The sequence below is a fragment of the Paracoccidioides brasiliensis genome (genome assembly GCF_000150735.1).
Source record: "Paracoccidioides brasiliensis Pb18 unplaced genomic scaffold supercont2.10, whole genome shotgun sequence".
NCBI classification, from domain to species: domain Eukaryota; kingdom Fungi; phylum Ascomycota; class Eurotiomycetes; order Onygenales; family Ajellomycetaceae; genus Paracoccidioides; species Paracoccidioides brasiliensis.
Window position 1 is genome coordinate 1,062,909 of NW_011371367.1, and position 23,537 is coordinate 1,086,445.

General features: G+C 46.1%; 6 protein-coding genes across 6 annotated transcripts; 3 read left to right on the top strand and 3 right to left on the bottom strand.

Moving 5' to 3' along the window:
• Positions 1-518: 518 nt before the first annotated feature.
• On the bottom strand, positions 519-1,319 carry PADG_07238 (uncharacterized protein; the record flags this gene model as incomplete). Its single annotated transcript, XM_010764283.1, has 1 exon — positions 519-1,319. One exon carries the CDS (start codon positions 1,317-1,319, stop codon positions 519-521), a length of 801 nt encoding a protein of 266 aa, XP_010762585.1.
• Positions 1,320-2,223: 904 nt separating this feature from the next.
• PADG_07239 (tRNA methylation protein TRM732) lies at positions 2,224-8,901 on the bottom strand (the record flags this gene model as incomplete). Its single annotated transcript, XM_010764177.1, has 12 exons — positions 2,224-2,643; positions 2,741-2,908; positions 3,334-4,098; positions 4,160-4,797; positions 4,856-4,996; positions 5,046-5,587; positions 5,662-5,972; positions 6,021-6,252; positions 6,308-6,547; positions 6,620-7,634; positions 7,696-8,630; positions 8,726-8,901. The coding sequence occupies 12 exons, from the start codon at positions 8,899-8,901 to the stop codon at positions 2,224-2,226; spliced, it is 5,583 nt and encodes a 1,860-aa protein (XP_010762479.1).
• A 504-nt stretch (positions 8,902-9,405) lies between these two features.
• Positions 9,406-12,323, top strand: PADG_12262 (protein transporter TIM23; the record flags this gene model as incomplete). The annotated part of the gene is made up of 5 exons (XM_010764342.1): positions 9,406-10,005; positions 10,691-10,808; positions 10,851-10,904; positions 11,189-12,096; positions 12,192-12,323. The coding sequence occupies 5 exons, from the start codon at positions 9,406-9,408 to the stop codon at positions 12,321-12,323; spliced, it is 1,812 nt and encodes a 603-aa protein (XP_010762644.1).
• A 957-nt stretch (positions 12,324-13,280) lies between these two features.
• On the top strand, positions 13,281-15,524 carry PADG_12263 (CAMK protein kinase; the record flags this gene model as incomplete). Its single annotated transcript, XM_010764343.1, has 2 exons — positions 13,281-14,865; positions 14,977-15,524. The coding sequence occupies 2 exons, from the start codon at positions 13,281-13,283 to the stop codon at positions 15,522-15,524; spliced, it is 2,133 nt and encodes a 710-aa protein (XP_010762645.1).
• A 1,956-nt stretch (positions 15,525-17,480) lies between these two features.
• On the top strand, positions 17,481-19,572 carry PADG_07241 (dihydroxy-acid dehydratase; the record flags this gene model as incomplete). Its single annotated transcript, XM_010764284.1, has 4 exons — positions 17,481-17,548; positions 17,619-19,018; positions 19,102-19,420; positions 19,527-19,572. 4 exons carry the CDS (start codon positions 17,481-17,483, stop codon positions 19,570-19,572), a joined length of 1,833 nt encoding a protein of 610 aa, XP_010762586.1.
• Positions 19,573-20,335: 763 nt separating this feature from the next.
• PADG_07242 (uncharacterized protein) lies at positions 20,336-22,488 on the bottom strand (the record flags this gene model as incomplete). The annotated part of the gene is made up of 3 exons (XM_010764285.1): positions 20,336-21,401; positions 21,473-21,656; positions 21,720-22,488. The coding sequence occupies 3 exons, from the start codon at positions 22,486-22,488 to the stop codon at positions 20,336-20,338; spliced, it is 2,019 nt and encodes a 672-aa protein (XP_010762587.1).
• Between the last annotated feature and the right edge of the window lie 1,049 nt (positions 22,489-23,537).

Here is a 23,537-nt window from a genome sequence, read left to right on the forward strand (position 1 = left end):
ACTATCTGAAGTTTTTATCTGCCCAGAGGCTTTTTTGTTTTACATTCCTGCTGGCAAACAACATACTCATATCTGTATGTTTCACTTTGCTTTCCACGCAACTTCGCCTCATGCCAATTACTGGCGTTCAAATATTTGCAGTACTATTATCCTGCTGTTGAGACATCTGAAAAGGACTTTGTTCCTTTTCAGATGGGCTGTATTAAACTGCCCATGGGAGGCAGAGGTGCCTATATGTCACTATAGGACAGGCTACCGCTAAACATTGCAGCGTGCTTCCTCGTGGCAGCTGGGATATCCAAATATCCACCTATTACAAATAATGATTATAGCAATGTTTCATTCTATATCATTAAGATCCCAAATTTGGGGTAGGGAGCAATAGCTCCCACATATAAATGTATGAGACAAGAGATATTCGGTATATACATGTTATACATAAAAATGTTCCATCATCTCCGTGCAGTCAAATTGGGAGATCCCTACAAAATTTCTGTCCTCGTCTTTCCCTGTCCTGCTCAATTCAGACTGTATGAACGTTTGTGACGACGAGGCTTTCCCTCCCGAGCACACCCATCGCTCTGTTGACGTCTATGAAATTTCGCTTTCTCCTTTCCCTTCAGTGTTGATGGTCCTGGGTTATTGTCGTCAATATAAATCCTGTCCAACCCTCTCTCAAATGTCTCATCACTTCCATCACAAGCATCCATACTGTTGCGGTGCCCTATCCCTCCGGTCTGGCGTGGCTGTTGACCACGGGGTCCAGTTCCCCCCTCCAACAGACCAAAATCTCGTCTACATTGACATGACCGTGAGCGCTGTGCAGTTCTCAATTTTGGACCGCTTTCGCGGTGGGATCTTGTCATTGATTCCCGTCTTGCGATTAGGAGTGCGTCAGGCACCACTCGCCCTTGATAGTCTGAGATTCGACCATTTTTTGTAGTTTCGTGACTACGGCTATCTTTCACAGCCTGTGAAAGTATGCTTTGGTTTTGTTGTAGTTGAGTGGCTGGCTGTGAGATTCCGGCACTTCTCCTCCCAAACCTTCCACCCTTCCCAGTCCGTCTCCTTTGGCCCGGCTCCCCCATTGCTCGCTCTTCGTCTGGTGGCGGCAGGTGGACTCTCTTTGGAGCGTGAAGGGACACAAATAGCGTCAGTGCGAATAGAAAGAGAAAGACGAGTATCGACGCAGCTAGAATACCACCTTGCTCCTCCGGTGTCCAGGAATACCAGCCCCCTTGGGAATTGGGTTGAAGTTGCTGCTGCTGCTGTGTATCCGGAGTTGGGGTGGTGGATGGTATGGGAATCAGCGTCGCCATGGCTTGGGAGAGCCAGGGGGTATGGAGGGTTTGCTGCAACCAAGGTTGTGGTGATGTTTGTTGGCTGGGCTACCTCGAAGAGCGGTTGGAGCGGTTGAGTGATTATGGAAGAGGACGTGATGTTGGCATTGACGGCATATAAAAGAAGAACCAATTGAAAATTGAATGTAACTAACTGGGAGTATTGAAGACAGAGATCTGTATATTAATACAGTTAGTTAACTGGACGAGGGTTGCAATTGGCATATCTCATATCAAAGGCTCATTGCCCGCTACATTGGAAGCCACAGATCGCCTGAAGCAAAAAAAGGGGCAAATGCATCCAGAAGCAAGAACAAAAACATATACAACTACTGTATATATTCTTTTTACAAGTAATTGGAATAACACCAGCGTAAATTTACAAGTAAACAAAGTGGGAATTATGACTTCGTTTAAAAATAGAGCTTTTGGAAGAGATACACGAATAAAGAAAGTATTTGGACTGGGAATTTCCCCTGAAAGAAAGAAACCAGCTACTGCTTCACATAATACGCAAAACAATGTATACAAAGCAAAAGAAAGAGACCTCTCGACAAACGGGATTAAAGCCCGATATTCAAGATGCAGAGTTCAAGTTTGTAAAATGACTGTATGTGGATTCCTTGAAGGCAAATGGAGGAAGTCTAAATGCATCAGCATGATCATTTTATTCATCCATTTGAATATAGATATTTAAATAGCTTTGCAGCAAACATGCTCGCTGTATTCTAAGCAAGAGTGTTTATAAGTCCTATTTGCGTTGTCTTCTCCAATTCCCTTCTACATTAAATATTTATCCTCATCTCGTCCCAATGATGTTCCGGGGGGGGGAAAAATTAAAATAGTACGCAACATTTAACCACAACCAGTCCTCTGACTAGTGCTAACCGCTATAGCCATTGCCCGTCGCAGGGCCTCCACTTGTGTGCCCGCTTGCCGGGAGTCCATTGCCCGGCTGCGGGTTGGTTTGCGGTTTCCCATTCCCATTCCCATTCCCTGTTTGCTCGTTAGCTGGATTCCCATTTGCTACCTGTCCATTGGCCGGTCGTCCATTATTGCCGGGTATTACATTGACAGCTGACGGTGGAGCTGGATTAGGAGGAGATGGATTATTGGTCGATGGTGTAGTGGCGACCTGGGATTCCTGAGCAACGACTGCTTCCTCCACCTGTCGCGTGTCTCGCATCACCTTGTGCATTTCCATATTGAAGTAAAATACCGAGGAGAGGTGGAGGCCGACTCTCCATATGATGAAGGCGAAAACGGGAATTAATATGAGGATGAGGACAATAGCATGGTTAAGCTGCATGGCTTGAAGGCAATAGAATTACCTTGGGATGAGTGATTAGTTAAGGGCTGCAATAGTTTGTGGCTATAGAGAGAGGTTTCGGTATATTCACTATAGGAGCGCCTAGATTACAATAATAGGCAGTCTTTGCATGATAGGCATGCGGATGAAGCAATAATATGCCGTACGAGGTGTCAAACAATCGTTGCGCAATATCGAGTGCTGGAGACAAATCAATGACAGATGTCTTAAGGGGATTAAAGATAGCTAGGTATGCATGCTGCAGGGTGTATTAGCAAGCAATATACAGAAGATTGGAAAAAAGACTCCAGACAGGAAAAACATACCAAAGTTCAAGTTAAAAGTGTATTTTTATAACCTGCTTTGAGATGGTTGAGTCAGGAAATTTATAAATCAAAACAAATAGTCGATGGTGAGATATTGCCAGGCAACAAAGAGACGTCGGGTCGCGGTTCAAGGGGTTGTGGATGAATGAAAACAGACAAATCAAAGGGGATGTCACAGACAATTTCTAAAATGAAAATAATAATACTTAATAGAATTAACTAATTGAAATTAGATGACTAAACGCGTTATCAACAAAACCTCCTGTCAATAACACAGTATAGCCGTAAAGATTTAACAAGGTCCCTGATGATCAAGTGCTGTCTTCAGGAGGGATATCCAACAATGATGCATTCCCACCTTGCGGCCTTGGTCCAGTAAATCCTCAAGTCTTCTGTAGATCAGCGCTTTGTCCAATGGCAAGGCTCCAGATGAAGGGACAAGCAGCAATATCTTTGCGCCCCGAAGGACTCGGACACCCAAGGTAAAGACATCTGGATTCGATATCCAGCCTAGCACACAGTCACTACCGGCTGTTCTAGTTGCCGCTATCAGTGTGGAAAGACCTTCAGCAACCCAAGAATAGAGAAGCATGGCAATAACTGTGTCTTCTTGCCTTGGGATCAATCGTGATAGGACTTTGGACCATATTTCAACTTCTCGCACATCTTCGATAAACAAATTCTGTTTTTCTTCTTGGAATAGAACCGTGCTCTCCTTCTGGAAACTAGCAAGAAGCCTGGAAACAGGTGGCGGTACCGTAATACCGTTGTTTTCAACTGCTGATATGTTGATAGGCAATGCAAGAAATCGGCCCAACGCTTCTACGCAAAGCGCTGTGGAGCCAACATAATCTTCGGCAATCACCTCAGTCAATCGCAAACTAGCCGCAAGGGGAAGCAGTTCCGTTGCTTGGGTTGACCTCTCTGGTTCAAGTGAAAAGAGGACACCTGCCGCCTGAGTTGCAATATATCTGATGTCTTCGTCGTCATCATTGAGCATTCCATACAAAACAAGATATGTGTCCAGTAAAAACTGGTGAAGTTTTCGATGTCGGGCGCTTATTTTTAGCCCCAAAACAAATGCTTTCATAGAAAGAACTGCTGCATGTCGGGTTGTGAATTCCTAGAGGTGGATTAGGACATGTTCAGACAAAGGTGTGTTTAAAAAAAAAAAGGCAGCTCACAGTTTCGTCTGCAATCGCAGAACGTAGGCTTTGATTCCATTTGTTCAATTTCATTTCAACCACAGGGTAAATTTCGGCATCGTCGAATGACAACATTTGGAGTGCAAATAAACTTCCTTTCAGTCGCAATGAAGCATTCACCATATCGCGATTCCATATGTTGCAGCAATTGCTATTTTCTGGAATATCGGTAGATCTAGCCCACTGTCGAAGGAAGGAAAACTCATCAGGTAGGTACGTATGCGTTTCGAGAAGTGACTCCAAACTGTCTGCCAGACTTCTCATTATAGCTGATTGTACTCTCCGGGGAACCGAGTCCTCGATCATAGTAGTGTAGAGCGTTATTCTCTGCACTTTGGTCCGCTCATGTGAGCTAAAACAGTGGTGCATGTGAGTTAGGAGCCAACAGGTTGTGTCAACGTCAATTGACGATAGAGAATTTAAAAATCCCAATAAACCTTCCAATGCCGAATTCTGCGCTAGCGAAATTGTAGTTTTAGAAATAGAAATCGCTCGAATGAGTATAAATGAACCCTTGGATATGAAATTTTCGGCCTTAGCTTGGGAAAGGAGGTTGGCTAACATATCGAAGACACCATGTTCCTCGAGTAGGGAACTAATTTGGAGTACAACAAGACCTACAATTCCTCTTGTTAATTTAATAAAATGGCCCAAGAGAACAGAATTGGTATGTACCTTCTAGTCCACAGCGGATACTAGCTTCCAAGACATCGTTAAGGACATCAACTAATGCAGCCAGAACGAATGGAGATCTTGCGTGGGCGATAAGATTTCGCCATACTTTCTTGACACTAAGAAGAGCAGTCCTGGAGTCATCTGGAAAGAATAAGCGACCATACGATTAGAGAATAATGACAGAGCTCACCTAGCCAATATCGGCTTGAGGAAACCCAGAGCCTTTGCAAGGAGTATCTAATGCATAATACCGTTCCGTGAATGTGGTTTTGTGAGACAGATGAATGAGGGACAGTTGAAAGCTCACAAACAGTTGGCAGTATCTCATCATGTCTTAGCAGAGACGCATATATTCTGGCTGAATGCTCCCGGATACCCCATACAGGGCTTCGAAACTGCTCGCAGACAAGGTCTCTTAGAAGCTTTTCTTCCTCCCCTGAGAAAGAGGGCACCTTCTCTCCAATTAGCTCCAAGGCAGGAAACACTCGCTCTGTCGTTATAGAAATTTCCCAGAACTGGCCATTTGGATTATCCAGCTTTTCGTTTGGAATGGGGTCTTGAAGAAGCTGGGCTAGGAGCTCAACTAGACCAGGATATTTTTGGAAAACGATCCTACTTCCAAGTTCTGACCCGGAACTTCCGCCTAGACCCGCACTGTATCCTGCCTTGAAGCGACACATACGATTTATTAAAGCTTTGAATAGCATCAGTCCGCAGTTGCGAATTGCCCATCTGTTATCATGTGTTAGCTGAACTTGAAAATGATATCAAGATTTTATTTTATTTTATTATATTTTTTTACCCACATTTTAGAACCCAAACATTCAGCTGATATCATTAGACATGGCATCACATATGATTCTGTGGACGGACCAAGTTTGGTATTGGTGAAGATATCCTTCAAACAATTTAAGGCGTGAACCTGAGGCAGCTTCAATTCAGACCCACTAACACTAGTGGGTGTGCCTAAGCTGGCAATTTCCTGTACGTCACGCATGATTTGACGAAAGAGGGGGCTATCGGGTTGTGATGAGGCTAACCCTGTAATCAGAGCAGGGAGTCCGGCGGATCGGCGAGTCAATTTCGACGCCTGCTGATCTATAATTTTCAATGCATCCTGCTAGTGTTAATATATATTTCCAATGGAGACGGAATATTCAATTACCTTGTACCACATATCTAGCAGATTAGAAATTCCCAGATCCTTCGACTGGCCACATCTTTGGCAGCAAGCTGTGAAAGTCTGAGACACTGCAGAAAAAGCGCCTCTGTGCCGCAACTCCGCAAGTTGCGTAAAGCTTAGACTTCCAATTTTATTAAAGTCGGCTTGGACGAGTCCAGTACCATCAGATTCGGGCGCGTAGGTTGAATTGAGTAATATGGCATGAAGGAGCATGCTGTACAGATCTTATTAGCACAGTTTTTGCTTGGAAACAGATTTGCAGATGTTACCTTGATTCCCGCAAGGCACGCCAAGAGCATGACAACAAATCCTTCGGACCTTTAAGGTCGTCTGCTGCATCTTCATCTTGCCCTTCAGGAGAGTCTATACAGAGGATAGTTTGGACTCCAAGCCAGATCTTTTCACAAAGCAAGATAAGCCGATCGTGGCATTCTCTCCAAAAAGGGACCACCACACTTGTCGTTGAGGGGAAGCATGCATAGAATCTCGGAGTTGACACAATATACCTTCTCGTGGCAATTAGCAAAACTTTTTACCGATTTCCAAACTCTCCAAGAAGCGTGTTTTGGTTGAAAGAATACCTTAATGCGGAGATGTAGCCATGTAAAGAAGTCTCCCGGATCGCGTTTTGGAACAAACCATCGTTTGAATATAGATGTTTCTCTAAAGTAGTGAGGAGGGCTTCCACAATACCTTGTTTATGTTCATACCACGTTTTCCCTGTGTCTAAGAATTTGTTGAAATCAGCAAGGTCGAATAAAATATGATACAAACGGGCTACGGCATCAGCGTGATCAGCTCTGCTTGTGCGGCTCGCCACATTCTCAGCCCTTTGCAAAGCTTTAACTAGTTGACGACGGGAATGAGAATATTTCCCGCCCAAGAAGCATTCCTCGTCATTTGCAGGGCATGTTTGGATATGTGTTCTGGGGAACATATTTAGAAGAATCAGAGCTGAAGATCGGACGTCGTCATATGGATTTATAAGCAAGTCGCCAATGACTCTGAAAAGACTTGGTCGAAATATTTCGATGTTGCAGTTCCACAAAGTCTGATCCTGGCCGAGTCGTGAAAGGTAAACGGGGTCAATCCTCTTATCCAGACCTGATTGCAGAACCAATGCCAACGTTTTGAGAGCCGATATATGTCTTTGGTATGACATTGTTGGTTGGAGTTCTAGCTCGAGAAAATCCACATACCACTGCAAAAATTGCACATGAGATATAGCGGCAATAGCGTGCTTCGTTCTTTGTGAATCTTCTTCCGTGGTATGATCGTTGACAGCATGTGAACCATCCTCAGAGCCAGCCGTTTTGCGGCTACCAGATAGGCCGCCGCATAATCTAATGATAAGTTTCCGAATTAAGCTGTACACTTCTCCCCTATATTGTGGGTCGCTGTCTGTGTGCATGTAGGGAAAATTTTTCGCCAATACTTGGAGCGTGACCGAGGAGAATGGTTTCCTAGTAGAAGGGGCGGTTATCAACAGAGATAGAGCCGAGATGCGTATCGCAGGTTCAGGGTGTATTAGAAAGTCGCCAATTCGACTGCTATCCATGATATATGGTTCGCATGAAGTTACATGTATCTCAGATCCTAAATCTGGTTAATTCCGAATTAAAAAAAAAAAAAAGGCCAAATGGGGCTTGCGACTCACTGTCTTCTTGTACAAGTCCGAGCTCTTTGGCTATTTGGAGCGCAGCAAAGAGTACAATAAGTTCATCCGGTGAGGCCTCACTGGAGCCGGCTTGCAGGTCGTAGAATGGTAGAGTGCGAATGAACGATTGAAATCCTGATGGCATAACTTTAAACAAAGGATATAGAAAATGATCCGATACGGCGTCTAAATCATCTATATTCTGCAAGGCGATGTATCTGAGCGGGGCTTGCCAAAAAGGGCATGAGGTCCTCGGACTAATGTACAAGAAACTGTTATCCCTAGAAGCGATGTCCAATGTATGGCACAACAGAGTAAATAAAGTCCCAGCTGGAAGGGCCAAGTCCCTGTTATTGGAATTAAGAAGAAGAGAAATGGTAAAAATTTGAGTGCCGTATAAGAGCAGTTCGTTTTCTCCAATACTCTTTCTGGCTTCTACATCAATAAAATAGCTCATAGGAACTCCTAGTTTGATGCAATGCCCGTCCAGTCGCGATATCCAAGCCATGGGGTTATCTAGCATCCATGTGTTCATCTTCTGGATGAAATCAAGCACAGGAAATGCTTCTTTTCGGATAAGCCACTCTAAGGAAACCAAACATGCCTTGAGCCTTGACCTGGGTTCACATGATACAATGTTGGGTAATATCAACTGGACTATTCTTGAACGAATTAAGTGGATGACTGAATCCTCACCACGATGCCCCAAAATGATTTTAATCAACGAGGTTAGGACCTGTCTCATTGGTTTCGGCTTGCGTTCATAACGGTCTAGAAGAACTTCAAAGGCGGCGATCCATGGAGGCTGGGAGCCAGAGAGAGCAAACTCGCGGATGAGTTTATTGGCAGAGAGCGTTGTTGCGTCAAGAAATGCACTAACTGCATTACAGATAGCCACCATATGGGACGACGGTAAGTTGTCGCTGGAGAATGTTCTGAAGAGACATTTCCAAGGGGGAATCATCAATCTGCACCGGCGTTAATCCAAACGATGTGGCAAGAGTGTTGAGGGAATCCACAGCTAGCTTACAAAGGGTGATCCGCTTGCAGTATGAAGTCCCTTAGCGGACCCCTGGTTACCCTGTTTAGCACATTTCCAGGAATAATCTCCAAGTCTGAGGCAATGAGTTCCTGAAGCGCTGAAGGCAACTGAGTGTGTTGTTGTTCATGGGCAGTGACACCAGGTTCTGACTCCTGGCAATCCATTTTGCCCATAAGTGAAGTCGCCAAACTAAAGAGGAAAAAATCTACTCAACTAACCCCGCCTCAGACAGTACATTTTGATTGTGGCCAGTCCATACAACATTAGTTATCCTCTTTTTCTTTTCTCTTTTTTTTTTTTTTTTTTTTTTTTTTTTTTTGGCAGTTTGGCGAGATGTTGATGAATGACTAAGCCACCGAGGATCTCCTGAAGCGGTCTAGTGACCCGCTCATGTTTTTCCGATCGCCGACGAAAAATTTATTGGAGCCCAAAGCGTAACTTACCAATCCAAAATCCTACAAAACTAATAACTAAGTTATATCGAACTTTTCTATTTCAAGAAGACACCAACACAGAACGGAGAACCCGAACTCAACGCCTTTGTATCAATGCAAATTGCTCCTAGGGAACGAGAACAGAGCTAGGAGCGTAGCTGGCGCCCACGGGTTTCTTTGTTTTTCCGTTTCTATATTTCCTCCCTGTATATTTTACTATAATCATCCAACGCCATGTCTATTTGGGATACCCTCTCTGGTCGGAAGACCTCACATTCTTCCGTAACTACCCACTTCGACCCTAGCTCTGCCCAAGATGCCTCCTCATTCCTCTCAGGTCCCGCGATGCCAGACCCATCGCTATTACACCCGCTCGCAGGTTTGAACCAAGACACGCTAGATTACCTTTCCCTGGAAGACTCTGCCCTCGACGATCTTCCCGGTTCTCGTTCCGCACTTCCGTCAAGGGGATGGTCAGACGACCTTAGTTACGGAACGGGAACTACGTATCTAACGGCTCTGTCACTTGGGGGCCTCTGGGGTCTGGTTGAAGGACTCAAGAAGACCCCAGTCACAGCGCCGCCGAAACTTCGACTGAATGGTGTTCTCAACTCGATTACCCGAAGAGGCCCGTTTCTGGGCAACTCCGCAGGTGTGATTGCGATGGTATACAATGGGATTAATTCGACTCTGGGGCATTTCAGAGGCAAGCATGATGCGGCAAATAGTATATTGGCGGGTGCTATGAGTGGCATGCTGTTCAAAAGCACTCGAGGCCTACGCCCTATGATGATATCTGGCGGAATTGTGGCCAGCATCGCTGGTGCTTGGGCTGTATGTTGATTTCCCCATCTCCAGTTCCCAGAATTGGTGGTTGCTGACACTTATTTCCCTCTATCTATTAGGTTACAAGACGGGCATTCTTTTCATAGTCGCGATGTCATTTCGTTTTCTATTCGCAGGCGGGTTCCAAAATTTCCCCAAGCTGGCACCTTGCTCAGCTTCGGGCAGCGTCGTTTACGTTCCTGATATTTAAAGGAAAATGTCACCCTTATATTCTGAGATTCGCTTTTTTTATTTTTCCATTGTAAAGTATTAAAACACTTGGACATGATGTTTCCAATCCCCTCTTTCTAACTCTGGTGTGTGTGTGTGTGTGTGTGTGTGTGTGTGTGTGTGTGAAGCGTCTTTTTTGATCATGATCTCCTCGGATGGAGATCTTTGCATGATACAGGGTTTGTGTTTATTTGTATGTACTACACCTATAGAGGGTTCTGGTGGGCGTTTTTGTTCGCTAATTTTCTCTTCCCTTCCTCTACTCATTTTTCCATGTCGACCATCGGTTCATGGAATGTTCCCTGTTTTTCGAATTTTAGCTCGTTATCATATTCTTAGTTTCAACTAAATCATATTCTTTGTTCTGAAACTATTCCTCCACATGTTCTCCCCCTCGCATACCAATCATTGATTTCGTCCATGTATCCATTGGGCAAAATACGTATAAACTATGGGTATATAGTTGTTCAGCAGCCCAGGAAATCACCACCAACCTCATGAGGAATTCTCTCGTGTTTGTGGAAAGTCCGATGCTCTCTCACAGCATGTCGACTTACGCAAGCACGAGAATATTTTGCGGAGTAAGTTTAAATCCAAGTTTTCAACTCTCTTTGTTCCAACAGGTGTTTGTAGGTACAATGTCAACGCATTGGTTGCCGGGCAAACAACTAGAGCTAGTAAGTACCCAGGATATTCTGATGTATCCTTAATATGTTTCAACCTAACAACAACAGAAGATCGTCGCGATTACCAACACTTGAGAAGGCGTCCATATCTTTCACCATTCGTGAAATTGTGAACCCGTTTGTTGTTAATCGCTCTTTTTGGACACTTCTACCTATCCAATTCTTTCCAGGGGGCGCTTCCTGTCATTAGAGCTCTGTGCGAATTACGTGTTGGCAGAGATCGAGTTTACCCCTTGCAGGCTGCAGAGGAAAGGGTCCCTTCATCTAACCTACAGGAGGCAAAATGGAGTCTACCATTGGGGACAATGAAAAGCGGATGGCAACAGTTGATGATATGATAAACTGGCTTTGGCACAAGGGGAACTATGAGGGACACGTTGGCTGGTCTGCAGAATGGAATCCAGATAGTATTTTTGGAACTTCTCATTTGGGGCCACGCGACATGTGTATGTCGACAATCAACATAGGAGGAGATGCTGACGAGCTACAGCTGAGTTCTCGTATGGGCACAGGAGTCAACGAAGAGTTTCGAGAAGTTGTAGATAGGGAGGCGCATGAAGAGCACGTGAAAAACATGATCAAGAAACATATAAAACTTATACCAGGGGCCGTTCAAGAAATCGATCAACGGCTTTTGAAGACGGGGGTATCCGCGGAGGAGATCGCGTCTCTCAGCTCCGGGCGAGCGACGGATGCATACAAGAAGTTGGCCAGGTTGGACGAAGCGACAGGGAAATGTGTTCCGTCAACTAGGGTACAATTTCGTGTTATGTCTGATCTTCTACCAGGCGAATGGATGGCATTTGATATATACCTTCCTAGGTCTTGCCAGCTAGAAGACTTTGAGTGCGCAATGCTGCGCCATGGCCTCGTGATGCATTTGAACCTTGCAGCATTGCCTTCGGATGATAGTTCACCTGCAAATGTGGTAGACTCTCAAGCAGCATCCCTGGCTGGAAGTGGATCCCGAGCCTTTGTCAAGAAGCGGGGATGTTACCAGAAAGTCTGGTCCTACAAGATAGCTGGGCGGATTATTGATGATGATGATGATGATGATGATGATGCAGACATGGAGAACTTGGAGGGTTGGAAAGCTCTCTGTGATGAGGCTGATTTTGGGGAACTCATGCAGGCGCTTCTAGGAGGGGAATCACAACAAGCGAAAATGGCGGTTGTTTGTCATGTAAGTTGGCTAACTAACTAGTTAACATTTTAATTTTTGGTCTTTGGTGCGGTGGCAACCACAGGAGAAAGAACTTAACAACAAGGCCTATATAGGAAACAACCCTTGAAGCCAAGAAGACGGAAAAGGAAAGGCCTGCTGACCTCGACGTGGCGGCCAAACTCAAACATTACACGTGGGATGGTAGGTTGGACGAACTACACCGACAGTGGAGACGATGTTGCTGATACGGCGCCTGAGGGATGTATCCCGTTTCCCTCTGATTTTAACTGGGACGACTTTGTGGACGGGAAAGTTAAAAGGATGGGAAAAGTATTACGAGAATTCTCGAACTTGAACTGCCGTAGTCTTGGTGTTTGGCAAGGCAAAGGCAATGAATTGTACATATTGTACAGAACTTTAAAAATATTTCTCCATACGGATTTCTCCGTACGGATGATAGTTATTTACATTTGTTGTAGGAGGTTCATTGGAAGGGCGAACCCAGTGCCGCAGTGATAAGTAACTGTAACTAACTAACTAACCAACCAACCAACTAACTAAACTAACTAATCGTAATAAAATCCAAATTTCACATCTTTTTTTTTTTTTTTTTTTGCTGTTAACACCCTCTGTTTGCTTTTGAGATTTCTCGGTCTAGAGGTGTCTATATATAGATCATAATAATCTGCCTGATGATATCATAAGCCGTTTTCCGCAACCATAGTTAACTACGCCCATTATCTTAGGAGGCACACCAGAAAGGGCTTAGGGTCGAAAACCTTATCTGAACCCACCAAATTTCTCCCCATCCATGCAGCCACGGCGCCTTGTGATTGGCTGTCACCCTCCACAATCAGCTGAACGCCCCAATTGAGGCTCCTTCTGCCAAATCGGGGACGCGCGTTCTGCCCTCTGTCCCCGCCTGCTTAACGTCTAAATTTCTGCGCAATTTCCACCCGCGGTTTCAACTCTCCACCCTCGCTTAACATTCTATATATGCGGACACATTCGACATATCTCAGTGTTTAAGGTATATTGATATACTGTCCACTGCTAACGCCCTGTGCTGCTCGTTGCTATTGTCCAGGGGGCACTTCGTGTCCGAACTACCAGCTGCCGCGAGATCTTCGCCTCAACACTTGGCTAGCGCTATCTCCGCCACCTCGCCCATAGAGCTTAACAGCCTTACAGGGTGTGGGGCGATGCATCGTCTCCCACCGTTACCAGTAATACCCGTGATAGAGCTGCCATATTGCCAGAATGAGCTCACTCCACGGACCCTCTTCCCCGCGGACCCCCATCCTTCCCCGGATGGACGCATGCCTCCGCTTTATGCTCCTACGAGCACGCCGTCTTCTAGCCTCTTAGATTCCACCGGATCGCAACGGCCCAGTTATACTTCCACACCGGAAGATGAAGATTCTGCTCGCCCAGAGCAAGACCGTTCCAACATGGGAAGCAACTATACCTCTACTACCTCTCCTCCGATCGATACCCTTCACTCGTCGCAAAACCATGACCTAACCTCACTGCCACGCACGCCTTCTCTTCAAATATGTACCGACTTGCCAACGATATGTCCCTCCGTTGTGCCCTCATCCGACATCTCTCGTGAGCCTAGTATATCCCTTCGTGCTAGTACATCGACTACCAGTCTACCCCGCCGGGCACCAAGTATTCGAAACGCCCTTACAGCGGCGCACTCCTGTGCCGGGTCAATTTCTCCCAGCTCTGTCATCTCTTCCCCACAATTAGCTGCCTTGACCGATATCACCCCCTTGCCGTCGCCTATTCTACCAGGTTGCCCGCCATGGAGGTCCGGAACGATCCATCCACCGTCCCGGACACCGTCCACCTCCTCGAGAAGCAGATCTACATTCAGTATCCGCAGGATTGGGTCATCGGAAGGAGTACATAGATCCTCATCTACCAGACGCCATGTTTCCGGTGGTCTGGCTCCTGAATCTCAGCCGTCTGACCTCGAGCCTGCCTCTGAGCATACCCGACAGAATGATCAAAGTCTCAATCAAAGTCTGAGTGATGATTCCCAAGAGGCCCCCCATCTCCCTTTACCCCACAAATCCTCGCTACCAAATGCTATACCACATAATGGCGCATTATCCCATCAAGAAATAATTGGTCGCACCAACATGCATCGCGAGGAATATTTGGCTGTACAACGTGGAATAGCGCTGCCCCCGCTTGTTTGTCCTCCAACACCCCCACATAGTGCTCGTAGTAGTTATGATAGTAGCGATACTGATGTGGTACCAACGCTGGTGGCACCGACCTCTCACGCTCCTATATACTGTGTCAAATCTGTGAGAACACAGCAGCCTCGCAGGTACCGAATGCTCCGCAGATTAGGTCAGGGAACATTCAGCCAGGTGATTCTTGCTGTGAGAGACGATCCCGGAGATAATGAATGCCCTGCTGCCGGTAGCAATACAACCATGCCACCTAGGTTGGTGGCAATAAAAGTTGTCGAGTTCGGTCCAGCTGGTGGTGCGGACGAAGAAAGAGTGGAAATCTCGCTACACCGGGAGGTTGAGATTCTCAAGTCCGTCAACCACCCATCGCTCGTCCAGTTGAAAGCATTTGGAAGCGATAAAAAACGAGCCTTATTGGTTTTGGACCACTGTCCTGGTGGTGACCTTTTTGAGTTCGCTAGTAGAGCAGTGACACCTCTATCACAGCATATTATCCGGAGAATATTTGCAGAGCTTGTGGATGCGGTGCGATATTTGCACGCAAACTTTATTGTGCATCGTGATATTAAACTTGAGAGTACAGTTACCCGCTGATTCTTTCCCACCACAGCCTTTTTTTTTCCACTTTTATACTTTCAAATTTCTGTCATTGTATTTTGAAGTCTCGCTGCTAATTTCCTGTTTCTAGATGTGCTGGTCAATATTCCTGCGCCAGTGATACAGGATGTCTCCGATTGGCAAACGTATCCTTGTGCCCTTGTCACGCTGAGTGACCTAGGCCTATCGCGGCGCATCCCTCAGCCACCTGAAAGCCCTCTTTTGAAAACGAGGTGTGGTAGTGAAGACTATGCGGCCCCAGAGATACTTATGGGTCAACCGTATGATGGCCGGTCAACAGATGCCTGGGCGATGGGAGTCCTGCTCTATGCGATCATGGAAAGCCGTCTTCCTTTTGATCCGTTGCCCGGAACCAAAGGGGACCCTAACAAGCTTCGAGCGCGAACTCCACACCGAATAGCCCGCTGCGAATGGTCGTGGTACCGATTCGCAGATGAGAATGGAGAGTGGGATACTGCCAGGGGAGAGGGACGGGAGGGTGCACGGGCCTGTGTTGAAGGCCTGCTTCGGAAAAGCATGAAGCGGATGAGTCTGGATGAGATCGCGAAGATACCGTGGGTGCAGGAAGCGATCAATGTTCCGGGAGGGTTGAAGAGAGGGGATGCAGAAGTTCCATAGAGAGCTGAGTGTTTTTGTTTTATTTATTATTTCCTTATTTTTCTCACCGTTCAGTCACCCCCTTTTTGGAATCTATCGACCTGTTCTTGTTCACTTACTTCTAGTCTCCAGCCTTTGTTTTCTTTTTTTCACCTTCCTCCCTTTTTCTTCCTTTCCCGCCTTCCTCTCTTTCTATATAGATTTATACTCCCTTGTTTATTGATACCATAACGCTCCTCATGAAGTTTGCAACAGGCCGCTCGCTTTTCTCTATCCCACCCTGTTTATTTTTTTATTTATTTATTTTTTTTTGGATTGTCACCCACCACCATCATGAGACAGATCATGAAGTGAGAGTATGTATGGGTTCACGGCAAGGGCTCTTTGCTCCTCCAGTTGCCTCATTTTCTATATTTTTATTGTGTATTGTCAGACGTGATGCGACCACCGCGTTCTGCTTTCACCTACAAACTTCTCCTCGCACAGCCTTTCATTCGCTTCTGTGTAAATAAGCAAAATTTTCAAAATAGTTAAGAACATGATAATGTGCATGCACATGTGCATAGCTAATACATACACACCAGCCAGTTCAGTAACTGGTAAGAAAGTGCAGATTCAACTAATCATCGTTAAGTCGGGGTAGTAAATACCGAGTAGTAATGACTCGCTCTCGAGTGGAACGTAATATAAGCAAGCGAACCACTATTTTTGACTGTTAATTAGATGCCTTTAAGCCTCGAACTATTACCAAAAACTAATGAATTATATTATAAACTATTTTCTGCCTATTGAGAGTATGTGTGAGCAGTATGTTCAAGTAATCTTATATACGCTACACTACGATACTGCATCCTTTCTTTCATGATTAAAATTCAGCACTCTGTTATCTTTTTTCCTCATTCAATCATACTTTGTACAAAGTTATTCCCTCTTTGACTTTAAAAAAAAAATATAATAATAATTTATACATATATGATTTCTTTTCTTTCTCATTTTCTTCTTTGTTTTATTTGCCACTTTAAGGTTTTTGCTTTTGTTCTCCTCTAAAAGTATTATTATAATGTGTTTCTCTATAAACTTGATTACCCTGTGTGATGGCATTGTCCACCGGGCTATGAAGGGTAATAGAAACGGCCTAGCAACCGCCCTACGGAAATACGTACATATGGAGATCCTTCCTCAGACCCCTCTTTCGTAATTCACCTTGGTATGCGTCGAAATAGCTTATCTAGTTGGCAATCAAACTCCTGTTCATCGGCGCCTAGATTGAAGCCGTAACACCCTGTGAACTTGATCACTAAGTCATATGATATGCATATGATATCAAACTCTTATAACCTGTCATATCTTGTATAAGTAGTTAGTAATTTGAGAAGATTAGTCACGTTTTAATCTTTAATAGAATTTACTATATGACTTGTCTCTCTAAAAAGATAAAAGAATAGGTTTACAACATTTTGTTATAAGATTACGAATCCTGACTAATATCACGTGATGCAGTGGTCAAGTTCGGAGGGAAATAATGTTGTCTAAAACCTGATTAAAAAAAAACTAAACTAGTTTACTAATAGCTTAGATCTTCGGCTGTTTGAACAGTGACTAGTTAAGTTAGTTAACTAGTTAACTAGTTAGTTAGTTAGTTATAGTTGGCTACAAACTTTACGCTGACCAATACGCCGTCTCGTGATTGGCCAGCTGCACGCCAAGCCCTCTCTTCCGAAATCGGTCTCTGCGGGCCATACGAGCTTCGGCTGTTGATATGATAGATAACTCTATCTCCGTATTCCGTCTTGACACATTCCTGGATTTTAGCCGGACATCTTCCAGTCTGTTGTGCGCGCGGTGTCAAGTTCCAGGAATTGGTTGATTCGGGGTATATCCGATTGCTATATGCCAGTTGATTGACGAGGAGGCCATCCTGCTTTGATCAGTCCCATTTCCGCGGACCCTACAGGCCACTACAGGCCCCTGGTCAGGATGCTCCGGCTACAAGCTCGGCGTCAAATGCCCGCCAGCTTCAGGAGGCTGCTGTTCCCATTGTCCTCGTATGCTCACATCTACTACATGCATTCCATCTGCTTAGACTGCTGTTACTAATATCAAACACCTTTAAAGTCGATTTTTCTCTGCAACACCCCTGCCATGTTCCTCCCTACCAAAGGAGAAGAAGCTCAATAGCGTCTCACAGCATGTCACGCAACCCATTTCTCAGGGCGCTTCACAAGCTATGCTTTACGCTACCGGTTTAACCCTAGAGGATATGTCGAAAGCCCAGGTCGGCATATCGAGCGTTTGGTACAATGGAAACCCCTGCAACATGCACCTCCTCGATTTAGGCAATCGGGTGCGCGAAGGCGTGCAGAAGGCAGGACTTGTTGGTTTCCAATTCAACACCATAGGCGTTAGTGATGGTATCAGCATGGGAACCAAGGGTATGCGGTACAGCTTGCAGAGTCGGGATCTTATCGCAGACTCGATCGAGACGGTCATGGGCGGACAGTGGTATGACGCCAACATCAGCATCCCCGGTTGCGACAAGAACATGCCGGGAGTCGTCATGGCTATGGGGAGGGTAAATCGACCAAGTTTGATGGTTTATGGTGGAACCATCAAGCCTGGTTGTGCTGTGACGCAAAATAATGCCGACATTGACATAGTCTCTGCCTTCCAAGCGTATGGGCAGTTTCTCACCGGCGAAATCACCGAGGCTCAGCGATATGATATCATCCGACATGCTTGTCCCGGCGGTGGTGCTTGTGGCGGCATGTACACTGCCAACACCATGGCATCGGCAATTGAGGCTATGGGCATGACTCTCCCAGGATCCTCATCGAACCCAGCAGAATCCAAGGCCAAGGTTATAGAATGTTTAGCTGCTGGCGAAGCCATCAAGAACCTTCTCAAAGAAGATATCCGCCCGTGTGATATACTAACGCGCCAAGCGTTTGAGAACGCAATGGTGGTTGTCAACATCACCGGTGGCTCCACCAATGCAGTGCTTCATCTTATCGCCATTGCTGACTCCGTTGGCATTAAACTCACAATCGATGACTTCCAGTCCGTCAGCGACCGCATCCCTTTCCTCGCTGATCTCAAACCCTCTGGCAAATATGTAATGGCTGACCTCTATGCAATTGGCGGCACCCCTTCATTGCTCAAATTCCTCCTAAGAGAGGGTCTCATTGATGGTTCCGGAATGACCGTCACGGGCCAAACTCTTGCCAAGAACATTGAAAAGACCCCCGACTTTCCGGCAGATCAGAAAATCATACGACCTCTCAACAACCCCATCAAGAAAACTGGACATATTCAGATCCTTCGTGGAAACCTTGCTCCTGAAGGTAGTGTCGGTAAAATTACTGGAAAGGAGGGTACGAAATTCGTTGGTAAGGCGAAGGTCTATGATCATGAAGATGACTTTGTCGCCTCATTGGAGCGGAATGAGATTCCGATGGATGAGAAAACAGTCGTGGTTATTCGATATGCCGGACCGAAGGGTGGACCCGGAATGCCTGGTATTTCAATACCCAGTCTTACTTGCCTCTTCAATGTATACTCTGGAATTTCATGGCTAATTTTTTATTCCTTTATCCCATAGAAATGCTCAAACCTTCTTCTGCCCTCATGGGTGCGGGTCTTGGTTCATCCGTTGCGCTAATCACGGATGGCCGCTTTAGCGGTGGCTCTCACGGTTTCCTGATTGGCCATGTTGTTCCTGAAGCAGCCGTTGGTGGACCCATCGCCCTCGTCGAGAACGGTGATATCATCACCATCGACGCTGAAAATCGTTGGCTCAACCTCGATGTATCAGAAGAGATCCTTACTCAGCGGAGGATGAAATGGCTCGAGCAAGAGAGCCAAGGACTGAATCCACCTTCCGGGCTGGCAATGAGGGGGACGCTAGGTAAATATGCTAGGTACGTTGTTCTCTATCCTGTGATTTCTTCAATCTCTCCGTCTTCACTCTCTATGCATTTTTCCCGTTTAAGAGGGGTTCTGGCTAATTCTCGAGCTCGCCTGTAGAAATGTCAAGGACGCAAGTCACGGATGTATTACGGACGCATTGTAGAGAATTTATTTTGTGTTTTGGCCTCTCTATGGATATACCTTTACTCAACCTCCAACGTTTGTTTACCTGTTCTCTATCATTTAGAGGCTACCTGATATTTTTGCCCCATGATGGTTACAAAGGAGATGAAGTTTTGAGATATCTATATATCTATATATTATATATATTTGATTGGCTTCTTTTTCATTTAATTTTTCATTTATTTTTCATTTATTTTCTTTCTTTATTTTTTTTTTTTTTACAAAAGAACATATAGGGGGGGAGTTTAGAAGTCATAAAATGTAAATATCTGGAAAATGATGGTTTCTGTTTTCGGCTCATATATCACCTTTATATTACCTCCGCCGAACAAGATGCCCGAAGGAGCAATGTTCTCCCTCTTCAGTAATCAGAAGCAGCTGATAAAATTACCAAACCCATTACCGCGTCCATCCGCCTTATCAGGTTCAGTTGTTGCGAGGAAACCTCGGACCTTTTGCATGAAACTTTCAAGAGACTATAAATGTTCAAATACAAAAAAAACTGAGCTCAATGAGTATGATCAGTTCTAGAATGCTGTTGAACAGAATGAATGAAAAGGAGAGAATTTGAAATTCTTCACTGTTTCGTTGACAATATTAATTTTCCTCCCAAGTATGTAGTTAAGTATTGCTCGTTAAGAAACAAATGACCTGGAATGTAACACAAGACATTTAAAAACTGGGCTGAATGTACGTCTATCTATACCTTCCCCAATAACTCCGGTATCACTCCTAACCATTTCTCATTGCAGCGAAAACCGCGCTGTCACTGCATTCGTTGCCAAAATCTCAATCCGACGCTCATACAACTCCATCACATGCATCATAGGGTCCCCAAACACTACATTCTGCAAATCATCGTTTTTCATAAGAAAGGCCTCCGCATGATCCTTGCCATGTGCTCGATGTTCCTGTTGTTCCCTGTGGGGACCTCTGAGTAGAATCACATTACCCGCTACGTAGAGCAATGCTGGCGGCGTCTTCCATACCACAGTTGGTATCAGGTGGTGGTCTTTCCGCTTAGCATTATTATCACGTTTCTTGCCACCTCCAAATAGATGAAACTTTTGTTGTAAACTTGTCGAAGTCGACTGTCGGGTTGTGTTGCCTCCCGCGGAGGAAGAGAGTGAGGGGAGAGGAGGTGCGGGAGAGACATAAAGGTCCACGAGAGAGCAGACGTATGCTTTATCCGCGCGGGGAACGGGGTCACCTTCGTTGACGAATGAGAAGAACAGCCACTTCTGGAACCGCTCACGCCCGGGCCCGGTGGGTTTTTGCAACGGCCACAATGACACTGGGGGCGCACCGAATGTGATGCAGTGCACGCGCTTGAAATAGTCTCGCATACGCACCAGGTCCGTCTTTACCGTCTCGGACAGCATGTGCATGTATAATAGACTGGCGATAGCTCCCCCCGCAGAGTGGCCCGTGATCACAAGTGAGCATGAGATGCGCGAAGGGTTCTCATCTAGGATCTGCTGCAGTCGCGCGGCTACAGGTTTGACCATGCGCCGCGCGACGGAGAGGAAGCCGGCATGGCACAGATTGCTATAATCGTCAAGGAAGTTGTCTGGAGCAGTGGGGTCGGATTTTACATTTGTGGCCCAGTCACGAAAGGTGTGTGTGCCGCGAACGGCGAACACAATAACGTTCATGTTGTCGACCAGTTCAGATTTTATGACCATTGCTTTCGTACCGAGGTGCCAGTCAGCCTCGACTCGGGTTTCGCGCTCGGCCCCGGTAGGTTTGCTGTAGGCTCGTTGAGAGAAGCGGGCTGCTAGACAGAGGAGTGGGTATGTAGGAATATACCTACGACACAAAAGGAGAAGGGTCAATTCAGTAAACGCATTGCTGAAGAGGAGCCACGGGTAAAGACTTACAATCGTAGAGGCGTGAGACAATCCGGTAACCGGGAGTTTGCGTAGTGATACACCTTTGAGAAGTAGTTGATACTTGACGGGGGACTCGTGCGGCGTTTTCGCGCATGGAACGGCCGGGCACCGCCAGAACTGAGGGAGGATTCTCCGCCACGGAGTGACGGTTGGGTTTGGCTATATTGAACACCTGTATAGGAATCGGTTAAAGGAAGAAAATACGGACAATATACTAAATTCGTTTCGAGCTTACGCAAATCTCTTTCCATGCCGCTAAACTCCTGCCCGTCAATGGAGGTAATAACCTCGTTAAGCTTTCCAGAAAGAATGTCGGAAAGATCAGCAGATCCACTAGAACTGTGGTCTAGATCGGTGTCGCTGTTGAGGCTAGCATGGGTGGAGGCTCCGGAGGTACGCTGGCCTCTGTCTTGCACGAGAAGGTGACGATGCCATTTGGGGAAATATCCGTGCTGCTGAACGGGTTGTACTGGCGATACCCAGGCGGAAGTAGTAGATCGAGTGTGTGAAGAGGCGGGGGAGAGAGATGGCGACAAGGGCGGAGAGTTGGGAGGGGTTGGAGGAAGGTGTGGTGTGGACAGAACAGATAATCTTGAGATGTCATAATCCGAAGGGCTATATGGGATAAAGGTGTGGCGTCTTCGGCCCTTTTTGTCGCAGTCATTGTACCTGCTGTTCCGGTTGCTGCTGATCGTAGAGTGGTTGGTAACTCGATAGGCGGGGTGGTCTTCCAGTGGGGGCGGTACAGGGTTGGGAAGATAATAGGGATTCTGGGTATGTTGAACAACGGCGGCGCCGGGGTGCGGAGGTGCAGGGTAAGAGGAATGTTGCGAATAATCTGGATTGACGAGGTCCGTGGGTACAGGGGGAGGACTCAGTACGGGAGTGGAGATTTTTTGATCGTAATACGACGGCGGGAAAGGGAGCGGTGTGCTGATGGTGGGCGTGTTTGAGCGTCGATAACGATGGGAGACATCCGGGAGTGGTTTAACGAGAAACGTCATTCTGCTGCCCCCTTATTTTTTTTTTGGGGGGGGGGAAGGAGGGAGGTTATTTGTCGCAGACGATAATGGAACCCAAATACTGAGGGGAAGATGAACAATAACGGTTCTCTGAAAGGACGGGAAGGGTTCTTCCTCTATGAGGCACAAGGCTGAGGGGACAGTTTGAGATCAATATGACCAGAACACACAGGACAGGAGGAAATAACGGCTTGTTTGCAGTACCAGCTGCATTGCATGATGAGTAATGCAGAGAAGGAGAGCTGTTAACCAACAACATCAGTGATCGATTTCAAACGGAGTATATTATTTGGAGAGTCACCAAGTCTGGGGTTAGATTCAGTCAGAGATGGTCGGAGATGGTGCACGATTTCCCGTGTCCTTTCTCAGATGGGATGCGGGCGAGATATTGCTGCTAACATGAACATTCTCCACGTTCTGCAATTCTAGGCATCCGGGGGTCCACAATGGATTTTCGATTTTGGCAGACAAGGATCAGGCATCCAACATCAAAGAGATGTCTGGGGCAATGGGCAGCAATTCAGTATTTAAATCAAGGTTAGATGTTAGACCTCTGTTGTTGTTAGGTGTTAGTCGAGGTGGGTGTGGAATTCCATTTCACCTTCGGGGCATCCAGTTTCAAAAGGGTAGAGTATTTGGGTATAATCAGCGATGCGTTGATAATGAATGTTTGGGATCCTCTGTCTGTTATGGGATATTTTTCAGCCCGCCGAGATTTAGTCAATTTCCGTTTCGTCTGGAGGCTGTTCTCTCCGAGGCTCCGAAGTACATTTTAGCCTCTGGTTAAATGTTTGACTGGGAGGCAGCCCAATGCTTGCACCATTGGCCAGGATCCGACCGATGGCGCGCATCAAGCTTCGCCAGACATGTTGGTGCGGCAGTGTCCGCTTAGAACATCTCATGACAGATCCGTATCCATAACGAGATACTGGCCTCTTCGAAGCTGCGGCTCGATGGCCCAAAACGGCGTTCAGGTCCTCAGTAGTGGTGGTTAGAGCTTGGAACGCAGTTGTTGGCCAAACAGCAGCCTA